The sequence below is a fragment of the Rhinatrema bivittatum genome, chromosome 4 (assembly GCF_901001135.1).
Source record: "Rhinatrema bivittatum chromosome 4, aRhiBiv1.1, whole genome shotgun sequence".
Taxonomy (NCBI): Eukaryota; Metazoa; Chordata; class Amphibia; order Gymnophiona; family Rhinatrematidae; genus Rhinatrema; species Rhinatrema bivittatum.
In genome coordinates this window covers 276,640,484-276,660,605 of record NC_042618.1, presented here as the reverse complement: position 1 = coordinate 276,660,605, position 20,122 = coordinate 276,640,484, and the positions used below count along the sequence as shown (strand labels likewise).

The following is a 20,122-nucleotide window of genomic DNA, read 5'->3' as shown; positions in this document are numbered from 1 at the left end:
GCGGATGACACTAAGATCTGCAACAGAGTGGACATGCCGGAAGGAGTGGAGAGAATGAGACGGGATCTAAGGAAACTGGAAGAGTGGTCGAAGATATGGCAGCTGAGATTCAATGCCAAGAAGTGCAAAGTCATGCATATGGGGAGTGGAAATCCGAATGAACTGTATTCGATGGGGGGGGAAAGGCTGATGTGCACGGAGCAGGAGAGGGACCTTGGGGTGATAGTGTCTAATGATATGAAGTCTGCGAAACAATGCGACAAGGCGATAGCAAAAGCCAGAAGAATGCTGGGCTTCATAGAGAGAGGAATATCGAGTAAGAAAAGGGAAGTGATTATTCCCTTGTACAGGTCCTTGGTGAGGCCTCACCTGGAGTACTGTGTTCAGTTCTGGAGACCGTATCTACAAAAAGACAAAGACAAGATGGAAGCGGTACAGAGAAGGGCGACCAGGAAGGTGGAGGATCTTCATCGGATGACGTACGAGGAGAGATTGAAGAATCTAAATATGTACACCCTGGAGGAAAGGAGGAGCAGAGGTGATATGATACAGACTTTCAGATACTTGAAAGGCTTTAATGATCCAAAGACAACGACAAACCTTTTCCGTAGGAAAAAAATCAGCAGAACCAGGGGTCACGATTTGAAGAACCAACGTCAGGAAGTATTTCTTCACGGAGAGGGTGGTGGATGCCTGGAATGCCCTTCCAGAGGAAGTGGTGAAGACCAGAACTGTGAAGGACTTCAAAGGGGCGTGGGATAAACACTGTGGATCCATAAATTCAAGAGGCCGCCAATGAAGAGTGGGGGACTCACCAGAATGATGGCTACTGCCTGGAAACAATACCCTTATTCAATAAACATATACATGGTTACTGTGACTCCAACATCACTCTAAGCTTCAACAGGAAGAGGAAATATGGAAAAAAGGATTTGCACTCACAAAGAGGGGAGTAGCTGGCTTGTTACGGCGGTTACTACCCCAAACCAAATAAGCCTGATACTTCACTTTCAATGCATATCCAGCATAGTTCTCTGCTTCAACGGCAGGGCTGAAGAAAAACTGATACTTCACACATCCAGCAGAGCTCTCTACTTCAACGGCAGGGGAGAAGAAAAAAGGGTTCGCACTCACAAAGTGGGGAGTAGCTGGCTTGTTACGGCGGTTACTACCCCAAACCAAATGTGCCTGATACTTCACTTTCGATGCATATCCAGCATGGCTCTCTGCTTCAACGGCATGGGAGAAAGACTGATACATCACACATTTCCAGCATAGCTCTCTGCTTCAACGGCAGGGGAAAAGAAAAACAACCAATAAGGGCTGTATAACATAGTCTGGGTAAAACAAATAAGCATGGGTATAGCTTGCTTATTGCGGCGGTTACTACCCCTACTACCCCTAACTAATCAAGCTAGACATTTCACTTGGATGCAGCTCCATCACTGCTCTCTACTAGGGATGTGAATCGTTTTCCATATCGTCTTAACGATAGAAATCGTGTGGCAGGGCAAGAAAATCGTCTTAGGCACGATTTTTTAGTTAAAAAATCGTTAAAAATCGTTTTTTCCGATTAGTGCGCACTAACTGAAAATGATACAATTTGACACTTTTCAGGTCAGTTAAGGTCAGTTTAGGAATGAATATGTATTCCTATTGGCTGCCCTCTTATTTATTCATGTTACCAAGTTTCCTACTGACAGTATATGGGGGATGGGAAATGGAAACAGTTGGTAGCTTGACAAAACAAGTAATGTGATCAGTCAATGTGACTAGAACTTGTGCCCTAACCCTGATACCAGGGGTATTGTGATCTTCCTGCACACAGTGCCCTATCCCTATTAATACCAGGAGTGTTGTGATCTTCCTGCACACAGTGCCCTATCCCTAATACAAGGGGTGTTGTGATCTTCCTGCACACAGTGCCCTATTCCTGATACTGGGGGTGTTGTGATCTTCCTGCACACAGTGCCCTATTCCTGATACCGGGGGTGTTGTGATCTTCTTGCACACATCCCGATATCAGGGATAGGGCACTGCATGCAGGAAGATCACAACACTCCTGGTATTAATAGGGATAGGGCACTGCATGCAGGAAGATCACAACACTCCTGGTATTAATAGGGATAGGGCACTGCATGCAGGAAGATCACACCACCCCTGGTATCAGGGATAGGGCACTGTGTGCAGGAAGATCACAATACCCCGGAGGAGTGAGGGTCAGGCAGCTCCCCCCTGTCTGTGAAGCCAGCCTCTCACTAGTAATGCAGGGAGGGAGCTGTCTCAGACTTCACCATCCTCCCCCCCCCCCCCCCTTACCCACACACCATTCACTAGCTGGGACATGGGGGAAGTCAGGAGTGAGGGTCAGGCAGCTCCCCCCTGTCTGTGAAGCCAGCCTCTCACTAGTAATGCAGGGAGGGAGCTGTCTCAGACTTCACCATCCACCCCCCCCCTCACCCACACACCATTCACTAGCTGGGACATGGGGGAAGTCAGGAGTGAGGGACAGGCAGCTCCCCCCTGTCTGTGAAGCCAGCCTCTCACTAGTAATGCAGGGAGGGAGCTGTCTCAGACTTCACCATCCTCCCCCCCCCCCTCACCCACACACCATTCACTAGCTGGGACATGGGGGAAGTCAGGAGTGAGGGTCAGGCAGCTCCCCCCTGTCTGTGAAGCCAGCCTCTCACTAGTAATGCAGGGAGGGAGCTGTCTCAGACTTCACCATCCTCCCCCCGCCCCCTCACCCACACACCATTCACTAGCTGGGACATGGGGGAAGTCAGGAGTGAGGGTCAGGCAGCTCCCCCCTGTCTGCGAAGCCAGCCTCTCACTAGTAATGCAGGGAGGGAGCTGTCTCAGACTTCACCATCCTCCCCCCCCCCCCCCCCCCCCCCGTCACCCACACACCATTCACTAGCTGGGACATGGGGGAAGTCAGGAGTGAGGGTCAGGCAGCTCCCCCCTGTCTGTGAAGCCAGCCTCTCACTAGTAATGCAGGGAGGGAGCTGTCTCAGACTTCACCATCCTCCCCCCCCCCCTCACCCACACACCATTCACTAGCTGGGACATGGGGGAAGTCAGGAGTGAGGGTCAGGCAGCTCCCCCCTGTCTGTGAAGCCAGCCTCTCACTAGTAATGCAGGGAGGGAGCTGTCTCAGACTTCACCACCCCCCCCCCCCCCCCTCACCCACACACCATTCACTAGCTGGGACATGGGGGAAGTCAGGAGTGAGGGTCAGGCAGCTCCCCCCTGTCTGTGAAGCCAGCCTCTCACTAGTAATGCAGGGAGGGAGCTGTCTCAGACTGGTATCAGGGTTAGGGCACTGTGTGCAGGAAGATCACAACACTCCTGGTATTAATAGGGATAGGGCACTGTAAGAGATGACTGTAGTAGATTGAATAAAGATCTGATGTTTCTGCTCTCCTCACACCAAACAAAAACAACACACAAGCAGAGAAGCCCTTCTTACAAAGCTGAGCTAGTGAGTTAAGTAGGAGGAAAAGTAAACATACTGGTGCCAGTGTGGCTACTTAAAAAATACACTTACCAACAATCAATTACATATATTTGAACTGTGTACAGTTCCAGCCAGGACCACCTTTCTAAAATGCACAGTGATTGGCAAATTCAACATGCACTAGCATTTCAGGTGCCTGCTAACAAAATAATAAACAAACAAGTTCTAGTCACGTGAGTGCTGATCATTACATTACTTTTTTTGTCAAGCTTCCAACTGTTTCCATTTCACATCCCCCCAACCATATTGGTAACATCAATAGATAAGAGCACAGCCAGCCAATAGGAATACATACATACATATTCATTCCTAAGTGACCTTTACTGACCTGGGAAGTGTGAACACTTTGTTTCATTTTCTGTTGGTGTTCGTTAGTTTCCAGTTCCATTTCCCATCCCCCCAACCATCACCTCAGTGGTAACCTTGGTAACATCAATAGATAAGAGGGCAGCCAGCCAATAGGAACACATATTCATTCCTAACTGACCTTCAGTGACCTGGAAAGTGTTTATTTGTATCATTTTCAGTTAGTGCGCACTAAATCGAGTTAGTGCGCACTAACGGGGAGTTAGTGCGCACTAACTCGAGTTAGTGCGCACTAACACGATTTAACGATTTTTAACGATAAATCGTTAGAATTTCTATTGTATCGTGTTCTATAACGATTTAAGACGATATAAACATTATCGGACGATAATTTTAATCGTTGAAAAACGATTCACATCCCTACTCTCTACATTAATGGTGGGGGTGGAAGGGAAATAGAACCAAGAGCTAAGAGAAACAGATAAGTATGAGAGAAAAAATGTGTGAGGCTTGCTGGGCAGACTGAATGGGCCGTTTGGTCTTCTTCTGCCGTCATTTCTATGTTTCTATGTTTAAAGGGCCAGCCAGGTGTGGCCCCTGCTAGTTCCTCCCCGGGCGTAGTCCTCTTCAGCCCTACAAAAGGGTCCAGCGTTCATTCAAGCTTTGCCTTTGCAAGGAGTTAGACGCTCCTGGGATCTTCCTGTCCTTCACTCCAGGAGTCTCACTGTTCCATCACTTCCTCAAAGTCCTGTGTTCCTTGTTCTTCATGGGAGCTCCTTGTCTTGTCCTGATGTCCATGTCCAGATGTCTGTCTTCTGTTCCTGATGTCTGTGTTCCAGTCCAGATGTCCATTCTCTGTTCCTGATGTCTGTGATCCAGTCCAGATGTCCTGAACTCCTGGCTCCTTGTCGCCACCTTTCCTGGCATGCCATGTCGTGGTCCACAACCAGCCCCATGGGCGGGCTGAGTAGGGCGCTTTGTGGTACAATGCCTTCCTCACTACCGCAGCACAAGCCTCCGGGAGACTTCCACTTGAATCCTTGTCCCTGGTCTTCGGAGTTCCTTGCACCTGCTCCGTCCATGCCAAAGACTCTGCTAGTATCTGTGCTGTTTTAGCATGGTCTGCGACCAGACACTGGTGGCTGTGTAGGGTGCACCCCGGTGCAGGCCTCTACAGTTTCTGAGACATGTTCCTCTCAGTCGCGCCACTATCTCGTCTAGAGTCTATGTCGGTTCCAGCGTGGTCCACGACCAGCCTCATGTGTAGGGCGCGCTGCATCGCAGTCTCAACCCAGCTCTTGATCCTGACTCCTTGTCTACAGAACCTCGTTCCTAACTCCTCATCTACAGTATCTTGATCCTTCATCTTCGTCCAAGTACCCACTTCTTTACCTGAGTCTTCGTCCAAGTACCCACGTCTTCGCCTGAGTCTTCGTCCAAGTGTCCTCGCCTGAGTCTTCGTCCAAGTACCCACGTCTTCACCTGAGTCTTTGTCCAATGTCTTCGTTTGCCCCGGCCTCCTTCCTGCCTGCCGCTTCTTGCCGTTACCCTGCAGTAGGTCTGAAAGGGCTTGGAACGGTTGGAGGACTGTTCAAAAAGCGTGCAGGTCCGGTGGAGGGTCAGTACCTTCAGTCATCATTGTCTTCGTTCCAGTCTTGTTCCTGCTCCAGATTCCATCGTCTTCTTCAGTCCAGCTTTGCTCCTGTCCAGCCAATGCTCGGGCATGCCTCACCTGCCTCGGCACCTCTTTGGAGTTCCTCTGGGGTTGAGCCGTGGTCCAAGAACACACAAACCCCTGGAAGTGGAACCGCTCTCCTAGCGCTTCGTAACAGATTGCGAAGGCCATGTGTTCGGCATTCATGTCCTTGTGATGGGCCCATGCTGAGTTCCGAAGTTTCTATTCCAAGAAATTGTTTTGTTAAAACTTTTTGTTCAAGTTTTCCTCCGAGTATTCTCCGACATGCTGGAGGCGCCAGCTTGTTTTGAAATTTTTTATTTTTTCCTATACCGCAAGAGGCTCTAGCATCTGCTTCCATAGAGTGCCTTCTTGAAAGCTTGTTTGGCCTGGGTACACTTGTTGTATGACCTGCAGGAGGCGCCTGCGCCCAGGTTCACCAACTTCCACCAAGCTGCTAGCTCTGGTTCGTTTCTTCCATGTTCATCTTGTCCAGAATTTTTTATTTTTTCCCTCAAAGGACATTCTTGTTCAACCAGCACGAGTAGCCTTCTCCGTAGAGCTTATCTTGCTAGAGATCCTGTGCATCTCGTCCATCAAGTTCACCATCCTGCAAGAGATGTCTTCAACTCGCTAGCCTTATGGTACTTTTCTCCAGACGACCTGCAGGAGGCTCCTGCACCCCATCTGTTGTCATCCGTCGATTGGGACCTGGATCTTCTGTCATCTGCCCCCCACAACTGCCTCAGCTGACACCGAGGCCCAATCAAGAAGCAGCGTCTCTCACCCACTCCTAACTACAGCTACCAGACCCCTCTCTCTAGCCCATGCCCCTCCCCTTTGGCTGATGTCACCGACGTCAAAAGCGCGCCAAGAGGGAGGCATTTAAAAGCAGAGACCGATCTGGAGGTGCCATGCGCCAAAGGGGCAGCCCCCTTTGTACGCCTCTTCGTATACCCCGAGAACTCCCTGAGAACAAGAAACCCTTGCTGATCAACCGCAGATTACCAAACATGGACAACAAGAGAGAAGAATAGGTAACACAAACAATTAGAGTCTGCCTAAATAAAGGTAAGTACGGCAAAAAAGACATTAAATACTACAAAGACAGTGAAATACAAAGACACAAAAACCAAACAAACAAATATATAAACAACCTAATACAAATCAAAAGAACCAAAAACATAAACAACGGAGATTTAAACCTACTAATGATCACTTTCCTACTAGTAAATGCACAAGCCTTAACCAAGAAATTCCCAATCATCACAGATCTACTCTATGACATAAAACCCAACTTCATTGCAATAACAGAATCCTGGCTAAAAAAATCTGACACAGTTTTAAAAAACCAAATAGCACACAAGAACTAGAATGTATTCTCAATTCCCAGAGCAACAAAAGAGGAGGCAGACTCCTACTAATAACTGAAAAAAAACTTAAATGTAAACTACTACCCATAACACACCCTATGAACCAGGAAATTGCAATGTTTGAAACTGCAATGTTTGAAACTTTCAACATACAAATATGTCTCATTTACTGCCCCCCAAGCTTCCTTGAACTAAATATATCACCACTAATAGAATTCTTCAAAACACACTTAAATACAACAAAACCCACAATAGTGTTAGGAGATTTCAATTTACATATGGATGTACACCCTTTATCAAATATATGCCGCATCTTAATGGACATAATGACAGCCCTAGGGTTCATCTTAATTACAGACAAACCAACGCACAAATTTTGGTTTTGAGGTTTCTAATTTTGTCATTGAAGTACTGAGCTATTTCGTTACATTTGTTTTCAGGTAACTCTGTGGGAGCTTCTGTTGTATCGTTGGTAAGGTTTTTGACTATGGTGAATATCGTTCTGGGATTATTTGAAAATTTTTCAATTTTTGATCTATACTATTGTTTTTTTGCATCGAGGATTGTTTGTTTGAGGTAGGCTAGGTGTTTTCTATATCTAGTTAGGTTTTCATTTGTTTTGTGTTTTTTCCAGACTTTTTCTTTTTTTCTCAGATTTTGCTTAGTTTCTTTTATCTTTTGGTTGTACCATGGGTGTGTTTGTTTTGGTTCTCTGATGAGAATGTGTTTTATTGGGTTAATTTCGTCTGCTATTTTGTTTGTTGTTTCTATCCATGTTTTTGTTGCTGAGTGGCAATCCTTGAAATCTAATTCTTCTAGTTTTTCGTCTAATTCGTTTCCTAATGTTTCAATGTTAAATGGCGGTCGATACTTAAATTCTATTGGTTCAGGTCTATGTTTTACCTGGGGCGTAGTGTATTTAATGGTGGATTGTATTAGAAAATGGTCAGACCATGGAATTTGTGAGTAACTTGTTTTAATGTGTTCTAGAAAGCTATTATTTATGAATGTCAGGTCGAGGGAGGAAGGCACATGGGCGTAATTTATGATTTTCAGAAGTCTGGCTCAGAACTGCCCCTACGCCTTCTGAGGACGCGTCCACTTTGATGACAAACGGCCGCTGCGGATCCGGATGCCGAAGGCCTCCGCTCCTGGAGGCCAGTTCTTGGGGTCCGCACCTTTCCGGGTCAGGGCTGTCATCGGGGCAATGATGGACGCATAGTGAGGTATGAATGATCGGTCATAATTGGCGAAACCCAAAAACCGTTGGAGTGCCTTTAGTCCGGACGGCTGCGTCCATTCCCGAATGGCTTTCAGCTTCTGGGGGTCCATACAGAATCCCTCACTGGAGATGATGTACCCCAGGAAGGGAAGGGACTCCTGCTCAAAAAGGCACTTTTCAAGTTTTGCATATAGCTTATGTTCTTGGAGGCATTGCAATACTTGGACGACGTGCTGACGGTGAGCAGTCAGCGAGTCCGAGAAAATCAAAATGTCGTCCAAGTACACTACCATGCACTGATACAAGAGATCGCGGAGTATCTCATTCATGGTGTTCTGGAACACTGCTGGAGCATTACAGAGCCCGAACGGCATCACTAAATACTCATAGTTGCTGTCTCGGGTGTTGAAGGCTGTCTTCCATTCATCACCCTCCTTGATACGGATCAGGTTGTAAGCCCCTCGGAGATCCAACTTGGAGAGGATTTTCGCACCTTGCAGCCGATCAAAAAGCTTGGAGATGAGGGCAAGGGGTAATGGTCCTTGACCATTATAGCATTCAGGCCCCGGTAGTCAATGCAAGGATGAAGGCTTCTGTCTTTCTTTCCGACGAAGAAGAACCCAGCCCCTGCTGGGGATGTTGACTTACGAATGAAGCCCCTCTCCAGGTTCTCTTTGATGTACTCTGTCATGGCTTGCGCCTCTGCAGGCAAGAGGGCATAGGTGCACCCCCGAGGAGGCTCAGTGCCAGGGAGGAGGTTGATGGCGCAATCAAACGATCGATGAGGTGGGAGTATCTCGGCCTTTTGCTTTGAGAAAACGTCTGTGTACGAGGCATAGGAGGCCGGCAGGCCCTGAAGACTGGTGGAGGCAATGGAACAGGAAACTGGAGTCACTGATTGGAGGCACTTGCCGTGACAATTTGGCCCTCAGCGAAATAGCTGCAAGGTCTTCCAGTTGAACTGAGAAGCGAGCTCCTGAAGCCAGGGAAGGCCCAGGATGACGGGATGTATGGAATACTCCAAAACATAGAATGGCATCTGCTCCAACTGGACGGGAACTGTGGTGTGTGTCACACTTCCGGAAGAGGTTTATCTTGGATCAAGGAGATGACCAAAGGAGCTGGAAGATGAACTTGTGGAATCTTTAAGTGTTCCACCAGGCTCTTCATAATAAAATTGCCGCTGGTGCCGGAGTCCACCAGGGCTAACGTGTGGAACTCACCGTCCGCAGAAGTTAATGCCACTGGTAGCATTAGTGGAGGTACAGGTGAAGTACGGCCCAGGAAGAGACCTCTCTTAGGTCCTAGGCCTGGGAGTCCTGGCCGCGTCGGGCATGCGGCTATTTTATGGCCCGCTGTGCCGCAGTAAAAACAAAGTCCTTCCTTAATTCACTGCAGGTGCTCTTGTGGTGAAACTCTCCCACGGCCCAACTCCATGGGCTCCTCAGCGGGTGTTCGAAGGGTTCTCGATGCACCCTTGGGGAGCGGCGAGGGCCTTCTCTCTGCCTTTACTTCCAGAAGGCAAAACCACATGCGACGATCCACTCGATTGGCCAAATCTATCATGCCATTGAGATCGTCCGGGAGTTCCTTCGCTGCTAATTCATTCTGCAGACGACTAGCCCCTCCAAGAAGATCCCATGGAGGCAATCCTCTCTCCAGTTTGGCTCCAAGGCCAGGGTACGGAACTCTATTGCGTATTTGGCCACTGTCCGAGTACCCTGTTGCAACCGGAGTAGTTCTGTGACAGCAGAGGGTTTACGAATAGGCTCATCAAAAATCTGTCGGAAAGCAGACAGAAACTGATTCAAGTTTCCAAACACTGGGTCTCTTCTCTCCCATAGGTGAGAGGCCCAGATCAAAGGCTTCCCATCGAGCTGGGACATAATGTAACTGGTTTTGACTAGGTCACTAGGAAATTGAGCGGGCAGCAAGGAAAAACAGACCTGGCACTGGCTGAGGAATCCCCGACACAACTTTACGTCTCTGGCGTATCGAGAGGGCACCGGGAGTTGTGTGGGAATTACTTGCCCAAGATCACCCACAGTGGCCTGTACGGGGCCCTGGCGAGTAGAGCGGCCCCCTGGAGCCACAGGAGGGGACGTCAGGGTGGGGTTCATGGGCCCTAATGTTTCACTGCATTGGTTCAGGCCCTCCACTGCAGAGACAAGGACATCCAGGGTCTTTTGCTGGTTCATCAGATGCTGGGCCATTCCCAGAATGGCCTGGCGGGTGGATGCCTCCACCAAGTCCATGGACTTGGCAATCTGTTGTGCTCAGGTTGTGAACCCTTGGGCCGATGGGAGGATGGTGTACCTTAGGAAGTGGATACGTAGATTCTCCTGTCGGGTGGCGAGGCAGAAGATGCGACCAGCTGACCCTCGGCACTGGAGACTGAGGCGACTGTGGAAGCAGATGAAGAGTCTTGACATCAAGAAGAGGAATGGAGTCTTCACCACTGGAAGTCCGCGGTCCCTCCAGGAGGAGCCCGTAGGGACCTGGGCCACTGGGACTTAGGTGGACCCTTGGAGATGGTGGTCCAGAAGAAGTCCAAGGTCAAGTGCCAGAGGGTCGTTGCTTACCAGTCCAAGGTCACACACCAAGGGATCGCCGCTTACCAGTCCGAAGTCACACACCAGGAATCACTGATAGCCAATCTGAAGTCACACACCAGGAATCACTGATAGCCAATCCGAAGTCAGGAACCAGGAACACCAAGACGAGACAGGAACAAGGATCCAAAGTACAAGAACTCACCGAAACAAGCAGACCTGACTACGAAGGACGTTGCCAAGTCAAGGAATGGGCAGAGGAAGCTTCCCTTTATACTTCCTCTACTCTGGCCCATTAGAAACAGCTGTGAGTAGTTAAGGGGCCTGGCCCCTTTAAATCTAGGGAGGGGGCGCAGCCTCACACCTAAATATGGTGGCAGCCATCTTGGATTTCCTCCGCGGAGGAAACACTGCTGGACACCGCGAGGGAGGAGCAGGGACAGCTCACCACCCGGCGGCCATCTCGGGGGCCCATGCCAGAGCAACGGCACAGGGTTAGGGACTTTCCCCGGAGCTGCTGCGGCAGGTCACCATCGCGGGCAAAGTAGGGGGCCGCGGTCATGGCCTTCCACGGCCGCGGAACATAACAACAATAAACTGATTAAATAAAAAAAAAATCCTAGTTTTTTTTCATATTTATGGTACCATCTATCACTAAAAGAGTATACTAATTAATTTGCAGAATATTCTCATCCCAAAAGAATCTGTTAAAATCCAGGCTAAGAAATACCCCACATTAAAAAAAAGATAGCTTTTAAGAAATTTGCATACAAGAATGTCTAATGAAATATACTTATGTGTACAAATAGGTTATTTGTAATTGTGTGAACAAAATATACATATCTGAAGCAGATGGGATGTGGCATTAAGATATACAGTTTATACCTGTATAGTTTGAAAATAAATTGTATCTGTTTTAGTTTATACAAATTTTCATTTGAATCAAGGTTCACAATTCAGTATAGAGTATTTGAGAAATGATTTCATCCAAAAATAATGGCATCAGAATAATAAGATTAGGCTAATTGCAATAAAACCATGGAACATATTCCTGTACTCAGATTTCTGCAGGAACATTTAAGTAAGGTGTAATCAACTCCAGTCAAAAAGTGCCACAAACAGGTCTGTTTTTCAAGATATCCACAATGAATATGCATGAAGTATATTCACATTCACTGCCTCCATTGTAAGCAAAAATATCTCATGCATAGTCCTGAAAACCAGACTTCTTTGTAGTACTCCAAGACTGGCAATCCCTATTCCTGATTTAAGTATTGAACTATCCCCAGACTGTCTTTTATTTTGTTTCCTGTCTTATAAAAAAAAAAATAAATCTAGTAAATTCTGCTAACCTGCCTTTGTGAAGACAACCATTCAGAAAAGATTTTCAGGGAACTAATAGAAGGCACTGAATGGAGACATTATTGAACCTGAGATATTCAGAGTTAGCCACTTAACTTATTAGGATAATTTTAGTTGTGCCGCTGTCCTTAAGTTAGCCATATAAACATATACGGCTGACTTTAATATATTCTGCTAGTTAGTCGGATAAGTTTACCTGGATAACTAGCCGATCCGCCCAGTGGCTGAATATTACCCTCATTCTATTTAAGTAGCTGTCTACGGTTTCTCCAATTTAAGTTTAAGAGAAAAGTTGTATGATGAAAAGTAAACTTGTAATTTTTGCCTTTTCTTTAGCACATTCTCACCAGACCTTTTTCTCCAGTATAAACACCAGGTTTCCTTGCTGAAGCCTAGAAAGGAAGTCTGAGAATGAAATTTTCAGTTCCACTTTGAAGAGGTAAGGGCCCTTACTCTTCCCTAGGACATGAGCAGCTCAGCTGTACCTGAGGTTTGCTGAAATATAGATTTACATGTGCTTCTTATGCTGTAATGTAACCGTAATGTAACTGTAATGTAACTGTAATGTAATGTAATGTAATGTAACTGTAATGTAACTGTAATGTAACTGTAATGCAACACCAAAAAACTACACCCACATATCCATTTTTTATTTTCTTCTTTTTTTCTTTCTTCTTTAATTTTTAAAATTATATATCTCTAAACCAGAGTAAAAATTCACAAATCTTCTATATAGACAAAAATCCTTTTTCAAAAAAAATTTTGTGATGGACAGTGGTTGTTTCATAAACATGAAAGAGTACCATCCAGGATACCCTCACTTTTGCTTTTAATCATAAACAAACCACCGACCACCTTACTATTTCTTTATTATTTATTTCCTCAAAAACATTTAAGATTCATTGGGGCAGTTTTTAAAACCTGTGCACGGGCACAGATTTGTTCGCACAACCCAGCACGAACTAATCTACACCCAATTTTATATCATGCGCGTGCAGCTAAGTACTTTGTGAGTTGTGGAGAATATATAAATGGAAAGTAATGAAAAGCTTTGCTTTCTAAAATTATAAATACTATGGGATTGAGCTAAGTACTTTGTGTGTTGTAAATGGGAAGTGATTAACATCTAATGAATAAAACATTTTTGCCTTCTAAAAAAACAGTTAAGTGGTGAACTGTTCCCATTTTTTAGACAAAAATTCACAATGAATCTTAAAAGTTTTTGAGAAAATAAATAATAAAGGAATAGTAAGGTGGTCGGTGATTTGTTTATGATTAAAAGCAAAAGTGAGGGTAACCTGGATGGTACTCTTTCATGTTTTTGAAACAACCACTGTCCATCACAAAATTTTTTTTGAAAAAGGATTTTTGTCTATATAGAAGATTTGTGAATTTTTACTCTGGTTTAGAGATATATAATTTTAAAAATTAAAGAAGAAAGAAAAAAAGAAGAAAATAAAAAATGGATACGTGGGTGTAGGTTTTTGGTGTTGTATTACGGTGATTTTTACCTATATTGGTGGATTTTTGGGTTGGCAGTCTAGAAACCAGAAACAGAGTTAGCTTTCCCCTGTAAAATTTTCAACTGTATATGTCAGCATTTGAAGCAAAAAAATAGGATAGAATTAAGTCCAAAAATCAAAATTATTTTCTGTCTTTAATACATCCTGCACTTGTTTTATGCAACATCAATAGAAATAGCTCCCAGTTTTACATTTCTTATTAAATATTTAGGTTTGAAACTGATACTGTAGCACTGGAAAACTAATAATCTTTGCCTAAAATCAAAAGTGATATAATCCTGGTTTCAAGAGCAGGGTTTAAATGTTTGGCATAACTATGGAATTCAGTCTTTATGCTGGTTTGACCAGAGCCAACGTAATCATCAGGTGGGACTAGGCATTCGCCTAAGGAGGCATCAGTAGGCAGGGTATGCCAGGATATGCATGGGCGCCACTTTCAAAATGTAAAAGGAGGGGCAACAGGAGTTGCAGAGCACTCACGGGGGGGGGGGGGGAAAGAGAGAGAGAGAGAGAGAGAGAGAAAGCAAGTAAGCACGCTGTAAGAGAGTGACCATAACTCTATATATACCATTGTCAGAGGGGCACATTCAACTCATGGTGATTTTGTAAGGCACTGTTATATTGGTCTGCCTAGGGTGCAACAAACACTTGCACCAGCACTGGGTTTCACAGAGACATACTTTTGGTAGCCATTGTTCTTATGAATCTGTACATATAGCATACCACATACCTATCACAGTCTGTTTCCCAGTATCTTTCATTTGCTCTCTGCTGCGTGGTCGTAAGTGACATTTTGCATCTCTAATTTTAAAACGAGCTTTCTGAGTTACCGGTGGGACAAAAGAATCTGTAAGAAAAGATTTTTTCTCCATTTATTTGGTTACATAGCTTATATAATCACTTGCATACTGTTAGGCCTCATTACATAGATTTTAAAAACAATGAAAGCCTTATAAAATCCTGGCAACTGGTATAGCTACATATAGTATATACAAAACACAAACAAGACAGAGCTCCAGAATTAGTAACAATCCCCTGAGAAGGCCTTCCATCCACTCACACTATCTGAACACGAAGCACAAGGGATGGTTGCAATCTCTCATTAGCATGCAGTAGCTGAAATGAAACATACAGCAACAATTGGTTTTCAATAAAAACTTTAACTAGTTAGTTCAAGTATTGGCTACAGTACATACAAATAAATTCAAATGACTGGAGTGCTTTTATTGGCAACTGGAAGTTTTCATTAATATGCCAGACCAACAGAATTTGTTGACAAATATTCTTCCCTTACTTCCTGCTTAGACTACATAACCCCATTTCAAATTCATGTTAAATAAAACTAATTTTAAGCATTGGGATTCTTTCCCATTGCAACTTAGCAATTTAAACTTTAGGCCATAATTTTCAAAGTAATTTTCACATAACACCTGATTTTATGTGCATAAATAGCTGTGCTAAATTAGCCCTGGTGTTAGTTCGCAGAAAATTTGCTGGTTGATTTTAAAGGGTCTACGCGCGCCAAAGCCAGGAGATATGCATGTGACTTGGCCTGGCGCGCACCACATGGATTTTAAAACCCACACGGGTATGTGCATAAAAAATGTTCTCACCAAAAGGGGAGGGGCATGGGGTGGCATAGGCGGACTGGGACAGCACCATGAAATCAAAGTGTAAGTAGTTACATGCACAAGCACGCCATGGTCCCCTACCACATAATTTTATTTCTGCTATGGATGGATGTGTAAGTTGTGTAACAAAAAAAAAACAAAAACGAGGCTAGTCAGCAGAGTTTTAAGGCTCAGGACTAATATGGTAAAAGGGAGGTAAGTTAGCTAGGAGGTTTAAGAAGTCCTCTCTTTTACTGGGGCAAACTGGGATCGAGACGGCATTTGTGTGCACATGCGCGCTTCAATATAAAATTGTGCGCACTTGCATGCATGAATAGCTAATTTTATAACACACATGCATATACATGCGAATGTTATAAAACTGGCGTAGTAGCAACCAGAAGAAAAAAGGATCAATGAACACCAGGAGTTCTTTATTGAGCTCTTTATTGAGCACAGAATGTGATAAAAGCCCGACTCAGGCCGAGTTTCACTCTATGAGCTGCTTCAGGGGCTAATAAAATAAAACATATATAGAAACATATAAATACAAATAAAAACATATACACCATACACAAATAATAAAAACATATAAACATTGAATTAAAATTGATCCATGACACACTTAATCACAACATAAAAACTAGATTAGAACAAAGTGTTATTCAAGCATGGTCTATAAAGTCTTATGTATAGTTCATGTATGTCCACATAAAATTGTTAATCAGTGCTATCCTACTGAGTGCTAAAAGCTTCTAATAAAAGATAAATTAATCGGTGCAGTCTGTTAGTTGTAAAAAACTTTGAAGTCGTTTTGAATACCTATTTCAATTCTTGCAGATGATTAATCTTCATACAGCAGGTGAACTTTTCCAATGAGCTGAAAAGCCAGACATAACTGAGCATAAGAGACCTCTGTGTGAAACAAAGTATCACATCATTGAATCAAAGTCTCGATACAAAGTCTGACAAGGAGAAACATTAACCACAGCACAGCAATGAATAGAAAGGTTTTAAGCAGTCTGACTAAAAAACTCTTATTAGCACAGCATAGTATTAAGCAAGATGGATTAAACTTTCTTTTCCATAAAAATTGGCAGCACTAACAACTATTTAATCGCAGAAACACTATCAACAATTGGAGAAAACATTGACAACATTACTAAATTTCAAATAAAAATTAACAATGAACAGAGGATAAAATTCTATCTAATTCAGCCAGTTATAAAAAATAAAGAATTCTGTAAATACATTTGATCCATTACTCTGATTAAAAATTAAATAACCCAATTCTTAAAAAGTATATATCATTTTTAAACAACACTCACTACTGTGCACGCTGTGAACAGCTAAAAGATAGCGGACATAAAAAACAGTGACTGCAGTGAAGCAGCTCATAGAGCGAAACTCGGCCTGAGTCGGGCTTTTATCACATTCTGTGCTCAATAAAGAGCTCAATAAAGAACTCCTGGTGTTTATAAAACTGGTGTGTCCATGCGTGCACACCAGCAAATGCACACCCATGTGAACGCGAGGGTCTTGAATTTTTCTTCTTAATGCACAACCTGATTACATGTGCATTTATTTGTGAACTGCATAAAGGTATTCCAGGGAATGGACTTGGGATTTATATGCATACATTTCTATTTTTAAAAGTATCCATGTAAATTAAATCCCACAAGTTACACTGTTTGAGCAACAGGTGTAACCTTGTGTTATGTAATGTGTGCATATACTCTGACAAATACCCGAGTGCTTTCAAAGTAAATATATGTGCATAAGTTCAATTTGAAAATACTTGGTAAAGTCCACATATAGAGACGGTAACTTTAAAACGAGTGCAAGAGATGCCAGAAACCGAGAGGTGTCTGCGGAGAGAGGATGTGGCTGTCTTACCGGGGGTGTGGTATCGAGACGGCCCCGACGGAGTGCAGCTGAGCCCAATCTGGACGTCATTACAGTGGGACAGAAGGGGCTTAAAAACTGCTCCTATTATCTGGTGCTTTGAGGCGCCAGAAACTGAGAGGTGTCTGTGGAGAGAGGCTGTGGCTGTCTTACCGGGGGTGCGATATTGAGATGGCCCCGATGGAGTGCAGCTGAGCCCAATCTGGACGTCATTACAGCGGGACGGAAGGGGCTTAAAAACTGCTCCTTGGCGGCAGGCAGCCGACACCGGCGCACTGCCTAAGCTGTGTGTGCCAAAGGAGCACGCACAGCTTTTTCAGATTCTTCGGATTTCTTTGGATTTTTTTTTTTTTTTTACTTCTACCTGCTAATTGTTATTGAAAGAAAAGAGCCTTTCATCTGGATACTGATGCCTCCATCTTGAGTTGGAACCAAGGTAAATCTACTAACTAGTACGTATGCTATCCAAATAAGTGTGGTTTTTTTTTAATGCCTCACTCAGCACGTAAGAGAAGGGCCAGAGAATGCCAGGCCTTGGACGTGACTGAGCCCATTTCTAAAGTGGGACCGATGGATATGCATGTATGGCGTGGGATACAGATAGGGGATTATGGATCGCTGAACATTAGGAAGGGAGAAGAGGAGTCCTCCATAATTCTTGATCTTTTGACATCACTCTCCCCAAGTGAGAGATCTCCCCCGGCAAACCCAGCTGAAAAATTACAGCAAACTCCTGGAGAACTATACCTGACTGAAGGGGTAAGGGGAAGTTCCCCCTCGAGGCAAGGAGGCCAGCTGGATAATTTTCCAGCATTAGGTAACATCTTGGGAGCCGGTTAAGCTTTAGTCGAGACTGTGGAAGAGGGTAATAGAGTAAGAGAGAATGGGGCTCTTACAATTCAGTTTAAACCTTTAGTTAAACCACAAGTTTTTTCTCTTGAAAATATATGGGACGCCATAAATGAAGTCAATGGGTGATCAAATGCTTGTAATATTAAATACTGTACTATTAACAAAGAGGAATGTGGAGGTAATAGAATTTGAAAATAAAATTGTGAACAATGAATTAATGAAAGTTAAGGAGGAAATGGGAAAGTCTAGAGAAGTACAAACTATGATGATGAAGGAAAATTTGGTATTACAGCTTAAAATTGAAAAATTAGAGAATGTTGCTAGGGTAAGAAATTTTCCTAAAATGCCTACTTTGACTCCATTGTTTTTATGGAGAAAATATTTAATGGTAAATGTAAATATTCCAGAGGACACCTTACCCATAATATCCAAGATATTTTATTTACCCCCAATGAAAATATCAACAGTAGTAAGAGATATTAGAAATTTAAAAATAGATGAATTACTTCATAAAACTTCCTCTCAAGAAAAAGTTTTGAATGTATCAGAACTATATGAGCAAACAGATGTGGAGTCAGTTGTACCATCAACATTAATAATATCTTTTATGCTAGAATCCGATAAAGGTTGGATTTTAAAAAATTCTTTTTAAACAAATTTAAAGAATTTATGGGGTGTAAGGTACAATTATTTCCCGATTTAGCACCATCAACACAGAGATGCAGAAAGCAGTTTCTATTGTTAAAATCTCAGATACTTCAAATGGGAATGTTTTTTAACTTGAAATATCCTTATACATGTTTGATAAAGAGTGAAGGTAACACTTATGTTTTCCCCAGTTAGTTGAAAAATTAAGATTTGATTAAGAAAGATAATGTTTTGGAATTGTGTACCTTGGATTCAATTGTGGGCTAAGCACAGGTTAAATTAAATTATAATAAAAATTAATGAATATGAAATTCTGAATTACTAATCGTTTGGTTAAAATGTCATATATTAGAAGTTATATTGAAGGAAATATATGAAATAAGGGGAAACTGAAGTATTGGATTTAAGTGAAGGTGGGATGAAAGTCCTTCCTGTAAATGAAGATTCAATAGTTATTATTCTGTATATTCTTTTTTGAATTTTGTATACCTGTGATAAATTTAAGATGAATAATGCTTGAATTGTATTGTAAAATGAAGAAATATAAAATAATAATAATAAAAAAAAAACCAAGTGCATGCATGCCCACGTACATGCATATGTGGGTGTGAGCTCACATACGATGGAATTTTAAATTGTCCATGCAAAAGTACGCATATAATAGAAAATACACCCAGCATGTATATGTGTGTTCCTTATTTTTAGTGGTTACGTAAGGAAATGTTATTCATGTATCTTTCCTTAGGACTTGTTGGCTTTGACACCCCGAAGTGAGCATATTTTAAAACATGCGTAGGTGAAGGAAATATCCAGTTTGACCACTTAGTCCACCAGTTTGCTCAGTCTATCTTTAGGTCATCAAGACTCCTTCTGGTTCTTCAGCCTGCACACCCCCAGTTTATCCAGACTTCTCACCTAGTCAGTTTTTGGCTATAACGAGTTTTATGACTTATATCTGAAAAAGGGCAGAAGTAAATATGTGCAATTAACAGACCGATGTGCAGGTAACAGCCCAATGTGTGCTGCGTTTGCTGGTTTTAAAATCAGGATTTACACATGTAATGTTGGCCCTGCACCAGAACGTCCTTGACCAGCCCTAAATATGTCCCTTTTTCTTTGTGCATTTTGTTGTGCACACATATGCACATATTTTTCCAGTTCACCAACTCTCTCCCTTCCTTGCAGGGCTGGCACATTGAACTTCGGGCACTGGCACTGCACAAAAGTACCTTTGGCACAAGGAAGGAATAGTATGCACAAACGCTGATTCAAGGCAAAGAAACTGCTAGTGAAAGAAGACTCCAAACTGCTGCTCCTGCCAACAAAATAACCCTCCTGAGCGGTTGCTGCTTTTGCCAGCGAAAAGAAAGCCCCCATACTGCTGCTATTGGTAAAAAATTGCCCTGCACTGCTGCTTTTTTGCCAGTGAAAGAAGTATAGACATGTGCTGCTGCTCCTGCAGGTGAAAAGAAGACCCCTAGCACTGCCACTACTAGCAAAAGATGGCCCCTGCACTACCACTTTCTTGCCAGTGAAAGAAGCCCAGACTATCACTGCCCTTGCTGATGAAAGAG

General features: G+C 43.5%; 1 protein-coding gene across 1 annotated transcript in view; it reads right to left on the bottom strand.

Moving 5' to 3' along the window:
* Positions 1-20,122, bottom strand: part of SCUBE1 (signal peptide, CUB domain and EGF like domain containing 1) — a 1,434,630-nt gene that overhangs the window by 344,894 nt on the left and 1,069,614 nt on the right. The window contains exon 14 of the mRNA XM_029600135.1: positions 14,264-14,380. Within this exon, the coding sequence (XP_029455995.1) occupies positions 14,264-14,380 (117 nt within the window). The remainder of the gene's footprint in view (positions 1-14,263; positions 14,381-20,122) is intronic.